This window comes from Notamacropus eugenii, chromosome 3 (genome assembly GCF_028372415.1).
Source record: "Notamacropus eugenii isolate mMacEug1 chromosome 3, mMacEug1.pri_v2, whole genome shotgun sequence".
Taxonomy (NCBI): Eukaryota; Metazoa; Chordata; class Mammalia; order Diprotodontia; family Macropodidae; genus Notamacropus; species Notamacropus eugenii.
In genome coordinates, this window is record NC_092874.1 from 213,028,093 (window position 1) to 213,046,129 (window position 18,037).

Below are 18,037 nucleotides of genomic sequence, written 5' to 3' on the forward strand. Positions count from 1 at the left end.
ACATTCCATCTCTCAGCTCTAGGCATTTTCATTGACAGTTCCACTTGTCTGCAATCTTCTCCCTCTTCCTCTCTGCCTCCTGACTTCCCTGGCTTCCTTCAGGTCACAGTTAAAATACCATTCTCCACAGAAAGCCTTTCGCATTACCTCTTAATTTTAGTGCTTTCTCTTTCTATATGTTACTTCTTATTTATCCCTTACTTATTTTAGCAAGTTATTTTCATGTTGTTTTCCTTGTTAGATTGTGAAGTCCCTGAGGGCAGGGCCTGTTTTTTACTTTTCTTCCCATCCCTAGCTCTAATCATAATGCCTTGCACATAGTAGACCCTTAACAAATACTTGTTGATTTCATCTTTACAACTGGAAATCAACGGCAGACATCATTTTTGAGATTGGCAACATTTCTCCAATTTAGTCTGTATTACGTGTAAATAAATACTCTATTTGATCAATAGCCTTCTCAATTTGACCACTTCTAAATCTTTCCATTCTTCTTAGACTTGACTTCCTTCAATGAACTCTGTAATCCAACCACATAGGATAACTTGCTATTCCTCACACACGATCTTCTAACATTCTTCCTGTTCACTTCCTAGCTTTCCTGTCTTCCCTCACCTAAAATCTAACCTTTTCTGTAGAATACCTTTCCAAGTCTTCTCCCCCCTCACCTCTGCTAGTACCTTTCATCTTTGATTAACTTACAATAACCTTACATTACCATGCATGTATCTTGTGTGTACATAGTTTTTTGCATGTTGTCTTTCCCATCACAATGCGTGTTTTTGAGTCCAGGGACTGTTTTTTTTTCCCCTTTGTATCCCAAATACTTAGCAAAGTGTCTGGCTCATAAGTGCTTAATAAATTTTTGTTGACTAACTAATCTGGAAGGACGAATGCTATTGCTATTAGAAAAATATAGCTATCATCCTCTTTTGTATATGCATATTTTAGGAGGTGGACATAAGGAATATTAATGTGACAGTTATTTAATTTTGACACAATTTTTATAGGTCCTTTAAAGCAATATTTTCTTCTTTTCTTTTACAAAGCTTCATGAATGCCTTTTAAAAAAGGCATTTAATTTTTAAAAATTAGATTTTATTTTATTTTTTCAGTGCACAAAAATTGATTTTCTCTTTCTCTTCTTCCTCTCTTTATTTGAAAACAAATCAAAACAAAAACATTGTAATGGATATGTGTAATTAAACAAAACAGTTCCTGCACTGACCTTATCTGAAAAATATATGTCATTCTATACCCAAATTCTTCTTCTCTTTGTCGAGGTGGGAGTGGGGTGGGGGTGGGAGGGTGGTTAGCATGCTTCATCATCAGTCCTATATAATCATGGTTGTTTATTGTGGTGAAGAAAATTCTAAAGTCTTTCGAAGTTATTTATTTTTGGTGTTGTTATTGTGTTTTACTCACTTCCCCATGCAATCCATGCAGGTTTTCCCAGGTTTCAATGAAACTGTTCCTTTCATTGTTTTTTTAATAACACAGCAATGTTCTTTTACTTTCATATATACCATTTTTATTCAATCATTCACCAGTTGAGGGGCACACCCTTTAGTTTCCAATTCTTTGCTACCACAAAGAGTGGCTATAAATATTTTTTTACATATAGGTTCTTTTCCTCTTTCTTTGATCTCTTCAGTATATAGGCTTACTCATGGCATGGCATCGTTGTGTCAGTAGTTTAAATGTTAAAATGCAATTCCAAATTGCCTTCTGAAATGGCTGGACCAATTCACACTTGCACCATCATCATATTTATTCACTTGTTTTCCTGTCTAACATTGGTAATCTAACATTGGTAATTTTCCTTTTTTGTCAGTTTTTTTCTGACTTGACTATGAATTGGAGCCTTGGAATTGCTTTAATTTGAATTTCTCTAATTTTTAGTGATTTGGAGCATTTTTTCATACGGCTATTTATTAACTTTTATTTCTTACTCAGAAAATTCTTGTTTTTCAGATTCTTTGTGTTTCATTTGGGTAATGATTGCCTCTTGTATTGCTAGTTCATTTATTTAAAAAAATATGTCCCCCTGTCTTGCACCAACAACAGACTTTCCATTAACAAAGATTAAAATAACAAATAGTATCGCAAAACCAATTAATAAATTCATCACAACAGGCAACATTTTGTACTCATAAACCTACACTTGTTCCATAAAAGGAGAGGGATGTATGTTTCCTCATCCTTTCTCTAGAGCCAATATTACTCTTTATAATTTTTATTTTAATTTGTTGGGTTTTTTTAGTTGTCAAAATGCTATCAAACTCAAATAGAAAGGAAGGCCATGTATTAACATTACTTGTATTTTATTATATTTTTATTTACCTTGTTTAATATTTCTCAATTACATTTTTATTTATTTTGGGCCAACCTTGGGAGTCACTGCATATTTGACAACTCTTTTGTAGATATATCATCTTGCTTTCAATGGTTTCCTGAATTCCTTATATTTGTTCTGTTTTTATTAAATGAGATATTTGTAGGAGGTGCTTAGCACACTGTATGAAATGCAACAAATTATATATAAATGCTTATTTCCTTTCTCCTCTCTTGCTCCCCTTCATCTTTACCAATTTGCTACATATGAAGAGAAATCTTAGAGTTGTTTTTATATGCATTTCTCCTTGTTCTTTGGAGCAATTCAGGAGATTTTTTTTCTTTAGTAATTTGTGGTTCTTTAGAGAGCCGTTTGTTCATATTTTTTGACCATTTATGTGTTAGGAACTGAGTCTTGATTTTTAGATATATTTCTTTAATTCCCCATATATCTTAAATATCAAACCTTTATCGGAGATGACCTCAGAAGTCATCTAATCCAATCTCCCAATTTTACACATGAAGGAATTGAAGCTCATAAAGTTTAGTACCTTGCCCAGAGTCATACTGGTAGTAAATAACAGAATTAGCATTTGATTTCAGGTCCTCTGATTTTAAATCAATCATTCTTTACAGTGCTCCACACTGCCTTCCTACTTGATATCTGATGCAAAGATTTCTTCCTCAATCTATTGCTTACCTTCTTATCTTGCTTCTTTTCATTTTCTTTCTGCAAAAGCATTTTAATAATCTATAATCAAAATTGTTTTATATTTCATGATCTCTTTTCCTTGTTTGATGAAGAATTCTCCTAGTAGTCATTGTTGTGAAAGATGCTTCCATCCATTGTTGACTAGTTTCAAGACTTTGTGATACTGCTTTTCATATTTGTCAAATATTTGTTTGGAACTAACTGTGGTGTAAGTTACTAATTGTAAATTTATTATTTTTCCAAATATAATTTCTAACATAAATACTCATGCCTTTGTTATGTATGATGTCATTTGATCTCCATTTTCTCCAAGAATTTTCCATTAGTACCTTTTATTAGCTATACTTTTCTAATATCATTGGCATTTCCCCCATCACCTTATTCTCTTTTACTTTCTTCCTATTACTGTCTGACCTTACCTTCTCTTATAATTGCCCTGAGTCATTGTTTAAAGGACAATGTTTATTTTCTCAAACAACTTATGGCTTCTCTCTCAATGTCAATGAATCCCAGTGGAAATATTACTAAAGACTGCTTATGTATAATTCATTAAATATTTTGAACATTTTAAAATTTCATAGAAAACAATCATTATGGTTAATTTTTTTAATTTTAATGTTTTGATTTTAAATTAATTTTTAATTCATTTTTTAATTTTTTTAAAATTGCATTTGGAAAAGGTATCCAGTGCACAGAGAAATACTACTTGCCATGCTGATGCATTCTTCTTCAAAAGAAGTATTTCAGGCAGCTGCTAATGCATTGTCGACTCTATCGGAACAAAATGGTAAGGTGTAGCTTATAATGTAAAAGATTTTATGTCATTAATTTTTTTATTTTCTTTTTATTGAATTTTTTTTTACTTTACCATTTGTCAGTTAAAACGCATTAATTGTCTCATCATCCTATTTCCTCCCTTCACTGAAAATAAAGAAAAGCAAAATTCATCTAACATATATTCATAGTTAAGCAAAAGATATCATATTGATTCTGTCTGAATATGATTATCACTTTCTTTATCTTGAGTCCATACCCCTGCATCATGAAGTGGATAATATGTTTCATAATTAGACCTCTGAAACCATGATTAGTTACTAGATTCCTCAGAGTTCTTAAGTATTTACTTCAGCTGGAGTATAATAGTTTTTATTCAACTGTTTGTCTTAAATATGTATGAATATTTGTCTGTATGTCTCTTTTAAGATAAAAGGATTCTGATTTCTAATCCTTTTTTGTTATCTGATTCCATTTTAAGGGTCAGTTTATCCTTTTCACATTGGAGGTTATGATAATTGTGTATTGCTTTCCATTATATGTTTTTATATTTTTCCTTTTCTTTATTTTGAACACTATAAAAATCAGGATTTTGAGAGAGAAATGTGTTGAACTCCAGTGTTCTAGGTTTGGTGCCATATTCTTTGTTTCCCTGACCCTCTTTTCTTTCCCTTACCCAAAGTCTAATTGCAAGTTCTTCTCCATTTTATGTTTTTTCAAAATTTTAAAACATTTTTACTTAAAGTTTTGAGTTCCAAATTCTATATATGCCTCGCTTCCTCCTTTTCACACTTCTCAAGATGGTAAGCTATCATATATAGCTTATGCAAGTGCAATGATGTAAAACATTTCTGTATTAGTTGTTTTGTACAACAAGACTTGGATAAAAGAAAAAATGAAAGAAAATGGAGAATAGCATGCTTCAGTCTGTATTCAATAAGTATTAATTCCTTTTCTGAAGGCAGATAGTATATTTCATCATTAGTCCTTTGAGATTGTCTTGGATTATTGTATTCCTGAGAATAGTTAAGTCATTCACAGTTCTTCATCAAAAAATATTGCTTTCGCTATGTACAATGCTTTCCTGGTTCTGTTGACTTCATAAGTTCATGTAAGTTTTTCCAGGATTTTCTGAAGTCATCCTGCTTATCATTTTTTACAGCACAATAATATTCAATTACAATCATATACTACAAGTTGCTTAGCTATTTCCCAATTGATGGGAATTCCTTTGATTTCCAGTTCTAAGACACCACAAAATGAGATGCTATAAATATTTTTGTATAAATAGGTCCTTTTCCCTTTTTTGAACGTCTTTGGGATATAGACCAAAGAATCGTATTCTGGATCAAAGAGTAAGCAGTTTTTTTCTTTTTTCCCCCGTATTTATTAATTTGTTTTCAGTTTTCAACATTCACTTCCATGAATTTTAATTTTTTTCCCCTCTCTCCCTCCTTCTTCCCCAAGACAGCATGTAATCTTTATGGGCCCTGTACATACATTCCTGTTAAACACATTTTCACAGTAGGTAGGTTGCATAGAAGAATTATAAGGAAGGGAGAAACCATAGGAAAAACAAAACATAATAAAAGAGAAAATAGTCTGTTTCTCTCTGCATTCCAACTCCATAGTTCTTTTTCTGGATATGGATGGCATTTTGCATCATGAATCCTTAGGAACTCTTGTAGGTCCTTGCATTGCTGAGAAGGGCTAAGTCCATCAAAATCAGTTCTCACGCGGTGGCTCTTACTTGTGTATAATGTTCTTCTGGTTCTGCCTCACTTCACTCAGTATCAGATCATATAATTCTTTCCAGGTTTTTCTGAAGTCTGCCTGTTCATCATTTCTCATAGCACAATGGTATTCCATTACATGCATATACCACAGCTTGTTCAGTCATTCCACAATTGATAGGCATCAGCTACCACAAAAAAAAAGAGCTGCTATAGATATTTTTGTATATGTGGGTCCTTTTCCCATTTTTATGATCCTTTTAGGATACAGCCCTAGAAGTGGTATTGCTGGGTCAGAGTATGCACATTTTTATATTCCTTTGGGCGTAGTTCCAAACTGCTCTCCAGAATGACTGAATCAGCTCACAGCTCCACCAACAATGTGTTAGTGAATGAATTAGTGTTCCAACTCTGCCACATCTTCTCCAATATTTATCATTTTCTTGTTTTGTCATGTTAGCCAGTCTGATAGGTGTAATATACTTCAAAGTTTTTTTTTATTTGCATCTCTCTAATCAATGGTGATTTAGAGCATATTTTCATTTGACTATAGATAGCTTTAATTTCTTCCTCTGAAAATTGCCTGTTCGTATCTTTTGACCAGTTATCAATTAGGGAATGACTTGTATTCTAGTAAATTTGATTAAGTACTTTATATATTTTAGAAATGAAGCCTTTAGCACAGACGCTAGTTGTAAAAATTTGTGGACAGTTTTATAGCTCTTTGGACATAGTTCCAAATTGCCCTCCAAAATGGCATGATCAATTCGCAACTCCACCAGTGGTGTGTTTGTGTCCTTGTTTTCCCATATCCCATCCATCATCTAGCATTTCCCTTTTTTTGTCATGATAGCTACTTTGATGGGTGTGAGGTAGTACCTCAGAGTTGTTTTAATTTGTATTTCTCTGATAGATGGTGACTTAGTTCACTTTTTCATACAACTGTAGATAACTTTGATTTCTTTTGTCTGAAAACTGTCTGTTCATGTCTTTGACCATTTATCAATTGGGAAATGACTTGTAATTTTGCAAATTTGACTTAGTTCTCTATATATTTGAGAAATGAAGCCTTTATCAGAGATACTGGTTGCAAAAAATTTTTCCCAGTTTTCTACTTTCCTTATAATTTTGGTTTTTTTTGTGGAGAAATTTTTAAATTTTAGATAGTCAAAATGATCTGTTTTACATTTTGTTTTGCTCTCTGCATGTTTGGTCATAAATTTTTTGCTTAGTCATAAATATGATAAACTATTCCATGTTCTCTTAATTTACTTATGTCATCACCCTTTATGTCTATATTCGTTTCTGGTCCCATTCAGTTTTCAGTAAAGGTCTGTCATATCTAACTTTTCTAATTTTCCGTTTACCTGCTTAGTTTTTTCCTTATTTATCTTCTGGTTAGATTTACCAAGTTGTGAAAGGGGACAACTGAGGTCTCCCACTAATAGAGATTTGCTGTCTATTTCTTCCTGTAACTCCCTTCACTCCTCTTTTAAGAGTTTGGATGCCATATCACTTGGTGCACGTATGTTTTAGTATTGATACTACTTCATTAGCTATGGTACCTTTTAGCAAGATATAGTTTCCTCTTTTTATTAGGTCTATTTTTGCTTTAACTTTGTCTGAGATCAAGATTGCTACCCCTGCTTTTTTACTTCAGTTGAGACATAGTAGCTTCTCCAGTCCCCTAATTTTACTGTATGTCTCTCTGCTTCAAGTATGTTTCTTATAAGTAACACATTGTAGGATTCTAGTTTTTGAACCACTCTGCTATCCACCTCCATTTCATCCCATTCCAATTCATAATTATTATTGCTACCTGTGTATTTCCTTCCATCCCATTCTTTCTCCTGTTTCTCCTCTCTCTCCTTTCAGCCTTTCCCTCCTCACCAATATTTTACTTCTGTCTGCCACCCATCTCCTCCTATTTTCCTGTCAATTAAGAGAGACTTCTATATTCAACTGAATGTGTATATTATTCCCTCTTTGAACCAATAGTGATGAAAGTAAGATTCGAGTGATACTTGTTACCCACCCTCCCTCTTCTGCTCCACTGTAAAAGGCCTTTTGTGCCTGTTCATGTGAAATAATTTACCCCATTCTACCTCTCCCTTCCTTCTGCACCCAGTGTACTCCTCTTTCTCATCCATTAATTTCTTTTATGTCTTTCCATCAGATTCACCTTATACTTGTACCCTCTGTTTAAGTGTATTCCTTCTAACTGTACAATTAGTGGTATAATTTTTAAGAATTACAAGTATCTTCTTCCCATGTAGGGATGCAAACAGTTTAGATCTGTTGAATCCCTTATATTTTCTTTTTCTTTTTGACTTTTTTATGCTTCTCTTGGGTCTTCATATTAAATACAAATTTTTTTAAATTTAATTCTGGTGTTCTCCTTATGAAAGCCTGTAATCCTTCTATTTCATAAAATGACCATTTTTCCCCTTGATGTATTACACTTAATTTTGCTGGGTGATTCTTGGTTGTAGTCTTAGCTCCTTTGCCTTCTGGAATATCATCTTCCATGACCCTCAGTTCTTTAATGTTGCTGTCTGCCAAGACTTGTGTGATTCTGATTGTGGTGCCTCATATTTGAATTTTTTTCTTTCTGGTCACATGTAGTATGTTTTTTCTTTGAACTGATGGTTCTGAAATTTGGCTATAATATTCCTTGGAGTTTTTATTTGGGGATCTCTTCTTTGAGGTGATTGGTGGATTCTTTCATTGTTTCCATGCTTTGCCCTCTGGGTCCAGAAAATCAGGGCAGTTTGGGTCAGTTTTTCTTGACACTTTTCTGAAAGATACTGTCCAGATCTACGTTTTGATTATGGCTTTCATATAGTCCAGTGATTCTGATATTGTCTCTCCTGGATATATTTTCCAGGTCAATTTTTTTTTCCCACAAAGTATTTTACATTGTCTGCTAATTTTTCATTCTTCTGAATTTGTCTGATTTATTCTTAATGTCTCATGGTTATTAGCTTCCCCTTTCCCAATTCCAGCTTTTAAAAAAGTTATTTTGAATTTTATTTTTCCCCAGGTACATGTAAAAATTGCTTTTTGTATTTGCTTTTAAACCTTTGAGTTCCAAATTCTCTCGCTCCTTTTTTTCCCTCCCCACCCCCATTTCATTGAGAAGGCAAGCAGCTTGATATAGTGTGTACATGCATAGACATGCAAAACATTTTCATATGAGTCATTTTCTGGAAGAAGATATAACAACACCCCCCCCCCCAAAAAAAAAACACCTTAAGAAAAATAAGGAATAAAAAAAGATGCTTTAGTCTGCATTCAGACACCATCAGTTCTGTCAAGGGATTGATAGCATTTTTTATCATAAGTCCTTCAGAGTTGTCTTGGATCATTGTAATGATGAGAATATCTGTCATTCACAACTGATCATCTTACAGTATTGCTGTTACTTTGCACACAGTACATTTCACTATGCATCAGCTCATATACTGTATTTTGCCACATAATTTTCATGGAATAACTGTTGCACCCAGTTTTTTTCAGTCTAAAAATTGGTGTATAACCTTTCATCATACCATATAATTCTGTTCATCATGCCACTTAAAAGTTAAGCAGAGTACCAATAAGTTCACCAATGGCATATGAATATGCATTTATCTCATGCATTGAGAGTCCAAGCCTAGTATACTTTATCAGTATTCAATTTTGAGGTACATTCATGAGTACTCCATGCATTCCAATCTTGCACCAAAGACAGATTAATAATAAATGATTGTTAAGTAATACTGGCACAGTTCTCCACCTTCTCCCCCAAAAAAGATGCTTCACATAATGGTCACCCCCCACTTTTTTGCAAAATTTTGGCATAAAATCTGCAAAGATTACAGTACGTTTTTCAAAGATTTTCTGAGAGCATCTTGCTCATCATTTCATATAGCACAATAGTACCTTATTACAATCTTATGCTGCAACGTGTCACCTGTTCATGAATTAATGAACATCACCCTGATTTCCAATTCTTTGCCACCACAAAAAGAGCAGTAATAAATATGTTGGTACTTATAGGTCCTTTCCCTTTCTGTTTTTTATCTCTTTGGGACACAGACTTAGTAATGGTATTGCTAGGTCAAGGGGTGTGCATGATTTCATGATTCTTTTGGTCATAGTTCCAAATTGCTCCACAAAATGGTTGAATCAGTTCACAACTCCACCAATAATGCATTAATGTTTCATTTTTCCATCATTACCTCCAACATTTGTCATTTACCTTTGCTGTCCTATCAACCAGTCTAATAGGTATGAGGAGCTACCTCAGAATTGTTTTAATTTGCATTTCTCCAATCAACAATGAGTTAGAGCATTTTTTTCATATAGCTATAGATACCTTTGATTACTTCATCTGAAAACAGCATATCTTTTGATGATTTATCAATTGGGGAATGATTCTTATTTTTATAAATTTATCACACTTCAGTATATGTTTGAGAAATGAGACCTTTATCAGAGAAATTTCCTTCGAAATTATTTTTCAGTTACTGTTGCTAACTGCATTTCCCTCCAACCTATCCCCTTATAGTTTATTCTGTTCTCTCTTCTTTCACTCTTTTCCTCCTCAAAAGTGTTTTGCTTCATTGTCAAACGACTTGATACTGGCTAAGAAACAGAGGGGTAGATCAGTAGAATAAGTTGTGTACTCAAGACACAGTAGTCAATGAATACAGTAATCCACTGTTTGATAAACCAAGGACCCCAACTTCTGGGATAAGAACTCACTGTTCAACAAAATTTGCTGGGAAAACTGGATAACAGTGTGACAGAAACTGAACATAGACCAATGCCTGACACAAGAATAAAGTTCAAATGGGTACATAATCTAGGTATAAAGATTGATACTATAAAACAAATTAGTGGAGCAAGGAATAGTATATTTGTCAAATTTATGGAGAATGGAGAAATTTTTCACTAAACAAGAGATAGAAAACGTTGTGAAGTGCAAAATGGATAATTTTGATTACATTAAATTGGAAAGTTTTTGTACAAGCAAACACAATGCAACTTAGATTAGGAGGGAAGCAGAAAACTCGGAAAGAATTTTTGCAAATAGCGTCTGTGAGAAAGGTCTCATTTCTAAAATATATAGAGAGTTGAGTCAAATGTACAAGAATATAAGTCATTCCCCAATTGATAAATGGTCAAATTATATGAACAGACAGTTTTCAGAGGTCAGAATTAAAGTTATCTATAGTTATATGAAAAAATGCTCTAAATCACTATTGATTAGAGAGATGCAAATCAAAACAACTCTGATACTGCATCACACCTATCAGATTGGCTAACATGACAAAACAGGAAGATGATAAATGTTAGAGAAGATGGGGGAGAATTGGAATGCTAATCCATTCTTGGTGACTCTATGAGCTAATCCAACCATTCTGGAGAGCCAGTTGGGACTGTGGCCAAAAGGTTACAAAAATGTGCATACCCTTCAGGGGCTTTGTGCAGCTGTTTTCGGAGATTTTTCTAGGGACCTGTAAGTTTTCAGTTCTTCCAAGGTGGCAAGATCTAAGGAGTGGTGTTTAGTACTCTCCTGGCCTGTGCTTTTGTCTGTGAGTGACCATAATAAGCACTCCTTCCTGCCCTGGAACTGTGAAGGAGGTTCCCTCTCCACTACTCCCTTCACAAGCTCTGCTATGCCAATCCTCTTCTTTGCCCCAGGACTTCTACCCAGTCTGTGACCCATATACAATTATGGTCAGAGCAATAGAATCCTTCCTCAGTGCCAGGAAAGAGATTCCTGTAATCTTCTTCTGACCAATTGTTCGATCCCCTTACCATCTGTGGGCTGAGAACTCCAGAAATAGCTGCCACTACCACTGCTGACTCAGTCACTCCATTAGCTTGCTCCTGGTTTGCTGGGGCTGTGATTCTGTTAGGGCTCGAACTGGACTGTGCTCCTCTCTCACCCAGGTCCAACTGCCCTTTCCTTCTGACCTTCTAAGTTGTCATTGCCGTTTGTGGGTCGAGAAGTCTGGAAACTACCACAGCTGCCAGTCATTCAATCCCCTGAAACCTCTTCTGGGTTTTCTACAGCCAGGTCTGTGTTGGCATGGCCTGTACTGGACTGTGCCTGTCTTTTAACCTTGTGTGACAGACTTTAACTGTCAACCTTACAGGTTATCTTCAGCTGGAGATTTCTCTTTTTGTGGGTTCTGCTGTTCTTGAATTTGTTTAGAGTCATTTTTTACAGGTATTTGAAGGTGTTTGTGAGAGAACTCTGGTGAGTCTCTGCTTTTACTCTACCACCTTAGCTCTACCCCCTAGATTTAAGACTTTTAAAGTTGTTAATGCATAAATTATTCTCTTAGTTCAGTTCATTTCACTCCATATTAGTGCATATAAGCTTTCCTAGGTTTATCTCAAACCAACTCTTTAATCATTTCTTACAGCCTAATAGTATTCCATCAATTCATATATAGTAATTTGTTTAACCATTCTTCAGTTAATGGGCTGATAAGTGCTTTTCTTCTTTCTTTGTTGTTTTTGAACTTTCTGCTTTTTGTAGTATTGTTGGATCAAGGTGTATGTCAGGTTTACTAAGTTTTGAGGCATAGCTCCAAATTCTGTTCCAGAATAACTGGACCAATTAACCACTCCACCAATCATGCATTAATGTGCCTTTTTTCCTACAACCTATTCAATATTTATCATTTCACTCTTTGGGGACTTTTACCAACCTGAAGGATATGGGATGAATCCTTAGAGTTATTAAAATTTGCATTTTTCTCTAATTGTCTAGCTCTCCAGTTCTAACAATTTATTCATATGACTATTGTGTAGCTTGGATTTCTTCCTTTTCAAAGTTCCATGTTCATATCTTTTGACTATTTATCAATTAGGGAATGGCTTTTATTTTTAAAATTTTGAATTAGTTCCTTTTATAGTTTGGAAGAGAGATGTATATTAAAGAAACTTGGTATGAAGCTTTTTATTCATTAAGTATTTCCTTTACAATTTTACTTACACTGATGTTGTTTGTACAAAAGCTTTTTAAATTTTACTAATACAGTTTTCTGATTTTATCCAGTTATCCTTTGTGTGGTCGTAAACTCTTCTCCTATCTATAGACCTGAAAGGAAATTAATTATTTCTTTCTTCCTTTTTGGGTTGACTAGTGCTGACACACTGTTGGTAGTGTGGTAGGGAAAGGGTGTTTGGTAAATTTGGACAGGTGTCAGTTCATGGCTTTTCTTTCTTTAACCTTCTTTTGAATTCTGGTTGTCCTAGATCATTGAGATAGCTGACACTGTTTTATCTATGTCGCATAATTTATGCTTTTGAAAGGTTTGAGAGCTTGTGGGAATCAGAGAAAATATCTTGTCTTCCATCTTGTTTGTCAGGTGACCTACAAATTTCCATTTTAAAATAACTGGTAAAGATAGACAAATTATGCAATTTACTCAGTACAAATTTGTATTATTATTTTTCTATTAATTTGGAATATATGATTTTATTCTTATGTAAAATATTTATCTAAAGTATTTTCATTTCTGCAAATAATATGTATTTTCTTGTAGCTAATGTCAGAAAAGCCCTGTTGTCAAAAGGAATATACTGGAATGTACTGCTATTCATGATGAAGCATTTACAGTTCCCCGAAGTGGCTGAAAGTGGATGTAAAATGCTAAATCATCTTTTGGAAGGAAGGTAATAGAGATGTGTGGAACTATTGAATTTGTGTGGTTTTGTATCAGATAGAATTTTGTTATAAGCAGTTTTTAATAATTTCAAAAATTTGAAGGTTAAAACTTTTTTGGAGAAATATGGCCTATAACTGTTAATTTGGTAACTTCATATAATCTTAAAGATAAGGCACTTCAGGGATCAAAGCATCTTTATTTCTAGAATTTTAGAATTGCTACTTAAAATTTAAACTTTTATTCATAGGTGCTAGATTTAGGGATGAGTCTGTAGTTCCATTTATAGACAGTACTTACCTATACTTCAAATTGTTTTTTAAGTGATGACAACTAACATTTATATAGAACTTTAAGGGTTATTGTACAGATTATGTGTTTTCTCATTGGATTTAATTTGACCAAGTGTTACAAGAGAAATAGAGAAATCTCCCTTGTTGTCTCTCTTCTGCTGCTGACTTAAATTTGTAACCTACCTGCTAACTACCATTCAAACCTATTGGTGGGTCTTCATAAAATTTTTGATCTCCCATCCAAAGTGCTGAATTTTAACAGTGAATAAAGTACATAAAGAAAACAAAAAAAAAGTTACTGGGATAGGACTAATTCCCAAAGGAGTAGTTGCCTGTGTACTAACACATCAGATTAGAAGAAAGTTTAAATATGAGATATTGCATTGCAATTACTATATCCGCAATCTAATTTTTTAATCAGTACTGGCAAATGAGAAATGAAGGTGCTAAAGTATTTTAAAATTATGCATAAAAATGCCCCTAAAAAATCAGTATCAATTATCAGGAATATGTGTGAGACTTTAAACTGGTATGGCTGGAAATTTAGGCAATTTAATTACTAAAAATTCTTTTATAAACCAGGTTAAATTTTTTTCTAACTGCTAACATACAAATTTATTTCCATAACTTTTTAGAAAACTCACAATTGTTCTTATTGAATTCACAAATTTAGGAATGTTTATGATAAGAATAAATGTTTTCTTTGCTGTTTGGTCATATTTCATCTATTTTTAAAATTTTGGGATGCATTATTATTACACTGAGGAAAATATCTAGATGTAATATATTAACTATGAGAATTTTACGTATGGAGAAGAAATTAATATTGGTAGCCTAAAAAATCTGTCATGTGACAATACTGTGCTCCAGTCATATGCCATATCAGTTTTTATATTTTTGTTTTTAATTTAATTTAATTTAATTATTTTTTTAATGTTCTACAATCATTACCATAAAATTAAGATTTTATCCCCCCCACACCTACCCCCCACTACTCCCCTCCCTCCCCATGACAGCATAGGTTCTGTACAGGTTCTACATATACTTTCCTATTGAAAACATTTTCACTATAGTCATGCTGTGTAGTTGAACTAAAATAAATGGAAGAAATCATATAACAAATCAAAACATAATACACAAAAACACACACACACACACACACACAAACATGATCTGCTACATTTTGTGAATGACTTCCATATTTCTTTCTCTGAGTGTGGAAGGCATTTTGCCTTAGAAAACCACCATTGGGATTTTTTTTTTTAATAAGTTCTTGCGTTATTACGAAGTTCCAAGTCTACCAGAAAAAAACTCTCACACATTGTGGTCGTTGCTGTGCACAAAGTTCTCCTGGTTCTGCTCCTTTCACTCAGCATCAGATCATATAAGTCGTTCCAGGCCTCCCTGAAGTCTTCTTGTTCATCATTTCTTATGGCACAATAGCACTCCATTACATTCATATACCATAATTTATTCAGCCATTCCCCAATTGTTGGGCATCCCCTTGACTTCCAGTTTTTGGCAACTACAAAGAGTGCTGCTGTAAATGTTTTTGTACATGTGGAACCCTTTCCCATTTTTATGATCTCTTGGGGATACAGTCCTAGGAACGATATTGCTGGGTCAAAGGGTATGCACATTTTTGTAGCCCAAACCACTCTCCAGAATGGTTGGATGAGCTCACAGCTCCACCAACAATGAATTAGTGTTCCAACTCTCCCACATCCTCTCCAGCATTTATCATTTTCCTGTTCTGTCATGTTTGCCAATCTAATAGGTGTGATGTGGTACCTCAGAGTTGTTTTGATTTGCATCTCTCTAATCAACAGTGATTTAGAGCATTTTTTCATATGATTATAGATATCTTTAATTTTTTCCCCTGAAAATTGCCTGTTCATATCCTTTGACCATTTATCAGTTGGGGAATGACTTGTATAGTTATACATTTAAGTCACTTCTCTATATATTCTAGAAATGAGGCCTTTATCCCCGAGCTTAGCTGTAAAAATTCTTTCCCAATTTACCACATCCCTCCGAATTTTGGTTGCATCATATCAGTTTTTATGCAGCAAGTCACCTTTCTTCTAGGAGACTACACTTTGCTATATATGTAAAAATTTAATAAAAACATGGGAGTTTGATAGACTTTGGTAGATTAACACACAGATCTACATTTAGGGTTGCTGCTAAATTTCTTATATTCAGGCTAAAATATTAGTTTCATAATGATCCCAGGTTCATTGTGTTCAATTTTAATTGAATTAAAACCTGAATAATATTCATCTCTCATATTGTGATTTTGAATGTATTGATGTCCCATGGAATATGTTTCACTTTTTATCATTTATTTACATTCCATACCTTCAGTAACCTTCACCTAGATGTAATGTCCTCAGTGACATCCAAAGTATTAAAAGTTATGAAAAGTCACAAAACCTCACCAAGAGTGCAGCTGGAAGCACTTCGGACTGTTTTACATATTATTGTCCCAGGTAAGTGATATAATTAATTGGTCTTGTTTACCAGAGGAAATGAGAAAAGAAGTTAGATTGATTTCTGACTTATCATTAAGTATCTAGACATTTTGTTGCAAATAATAAAATAATTTTAGCCTAACCTAAAGAATAATCTCATGTTTCAAAGGTCTAATTTTTGTAGAACCAAACAAAATGCATGCCCACATGATAACAGTAAAAAGGTAGATGAGGGTCAAGGATCCTTAGAGGACAATTTAAAAGAGATATAAAGTAATGTCATCAGTGAACTTTGATATTGGGCAACTTTTAATGCTGCCATTGTCATTGTGCAACACATTTTTAGAATTCTTTTGAAATTACCTTCGCCATCAGAAGATCAAAGATAAATTGCATTTATCCAGAATGTGACATGCAATTTTGGATGTGACCAACATGGGAATTTGTTTTGTTGGATTATGCATGTTTGTTAAGGGTTTTGTTTCTTAGGAGAGGGGGGACAGAGCCAATATGGCAGATAAAAACAGGGACTTGCTTGAGCTCTCCCCCAAACTCTGCCAAATACTTATAAAAAATTACTCTAAACAAATTCTGGAGTGGCAGAACCCACAGAATGGCAGGGTGAAACAAATATACAGCAAGATAGCCTTAAAGGTCAACAGAAAGTGTCTATCATGCAGGACTGGGAATGGAGTACAGTCCAGCATGGGCCACACTAGCACAGATGGGTCATGAGCAGGCCTCAGGGGATTGAATCACTGGCAGTTCAGGTAGTTTCTAGACTTCTCAACACCAAAATGTCAAGGACAACTTGGAAGATCAGTGGAAAAAACCTGTTGGACCTATGTGAGAGAGGAGCAAGGTACAGTCCCAGGGTAGCAGAGGGGGTGGAGGAGCCCATAGCAGCTGTAGCGCAGTGGAACTCTAGGCCCACAGATTGTGGGGGGATGGAACAGCTGACAGTACACCTCCCCAGCCTCACTGGAAGCAGAGACCTACCTTAACAAAGAGCTCAAAAGTCAAGTAATTGGCTGAGGAAATGAGCAAAAACTGATAAAAAAGTCAGACTGTAGAATCTTACTTTGGTAACAACAACGATCAAAACACAACCAGAAGAAGATGACAAAGTGAAAGCTCCTACATCCAAAGCCTTCAAGAAAAATATGAATTGGTATCAGACCATAAAAAAGCCCAAAAAGGATTTTGAAAATCAAATAAGAAAAGTAGAATTAAAATTGAGAAGAGAAATGAGAGCGATACAAGAAAAATCATGAAAAATGAGTCAACTACTTGCTAAAGGGGATCCAAAAAAATTCTGAAGAAAATAATACTTTAAAAAATAGACTAACCTAAATGGCAAAAGAGATCCAAAAAGTCAGTGAGGAGAAGAATGCCTTAAAAAGCAGAATAGGCAAAATGGAAAAGGAGGTCCAAAAGCTTACTGAAGAAATACTTCCTTAAAAAATAGAATGGAGCAGATGAAAGTTAATGACTTCATCAAAAATCAAGAAATTATAAAACAAAACCAAAAGAATGAAAAAAAAAGAGAAGACAATGTGAAATGTCTTATTTGAAAAGCAACTGACCTGGAAAACAGATTCAGGAGAGACAATTTAAAAATTATGGGAGTTCCTGAAAGCCATGATCAAAAAAAGGGCCTAGACATCATCTTTCATGAAATTATCAAGGAAAACTACCCTGATATTCTAGAACCAAAGGATAAAATAGAAATGGAAAGAATTCACTGATCACCTACTGAGAGAGAGCCCAAAAAGAAAACTCTTAGGAATATTGTAGCCAAATTCCAGAGGTTCCAGGTCAAAGAGAAAATATTGCAAGCATCCAGAAAGAAACAATTTGAGTATTGTGAAAACCCATTCAGGGTAACACAAGATCTGTCAGCTTCTACATTAAGGGATCAAAGGGCTTAGAATGTGATATTCCTGAGGTCAGAGGAGCTAGGATTAAAACCAAAAATCACCTACCCAGCAAAACTGAATATAATATTTCAGGGGGAAAAATGGTCATTCAATGAAAGAGAAGACTT

General features: G+C 34.2%; 1 protein-coding gene across 2 annotated transcripts in view; it reads left to right on the top strand.

Moving 5' to 3' along the window:
• Positions 1 to 18,037, top strand: part of LRRK2 (leucine rich repeat kinase 2) — a 253,844-nt gene that overhangs the window by 57,373 nt on the left and 178,434 nt on the right. For both annotated transcript variants that reach the window (XM_072654313.1, XM_072654315.1), the window contains exons 11-13: positions 3,727 to 3,833; positions 13,104 to 13,233; positions 15,884 to 16,008. In XM_072654313.1, coding sequence (XP_072510414.1) covers positions 3,727 to 3,833; positions 13,104 to 13,233; positions 15,884 to 16,008 — 362 coding nt within the window. The remainder of the gene's footprint in view (positions 1 to 3,726; positions 3,834 to 13,103; positions 13,234 to 15,883; positions 16,009 to 18,037) is intronic.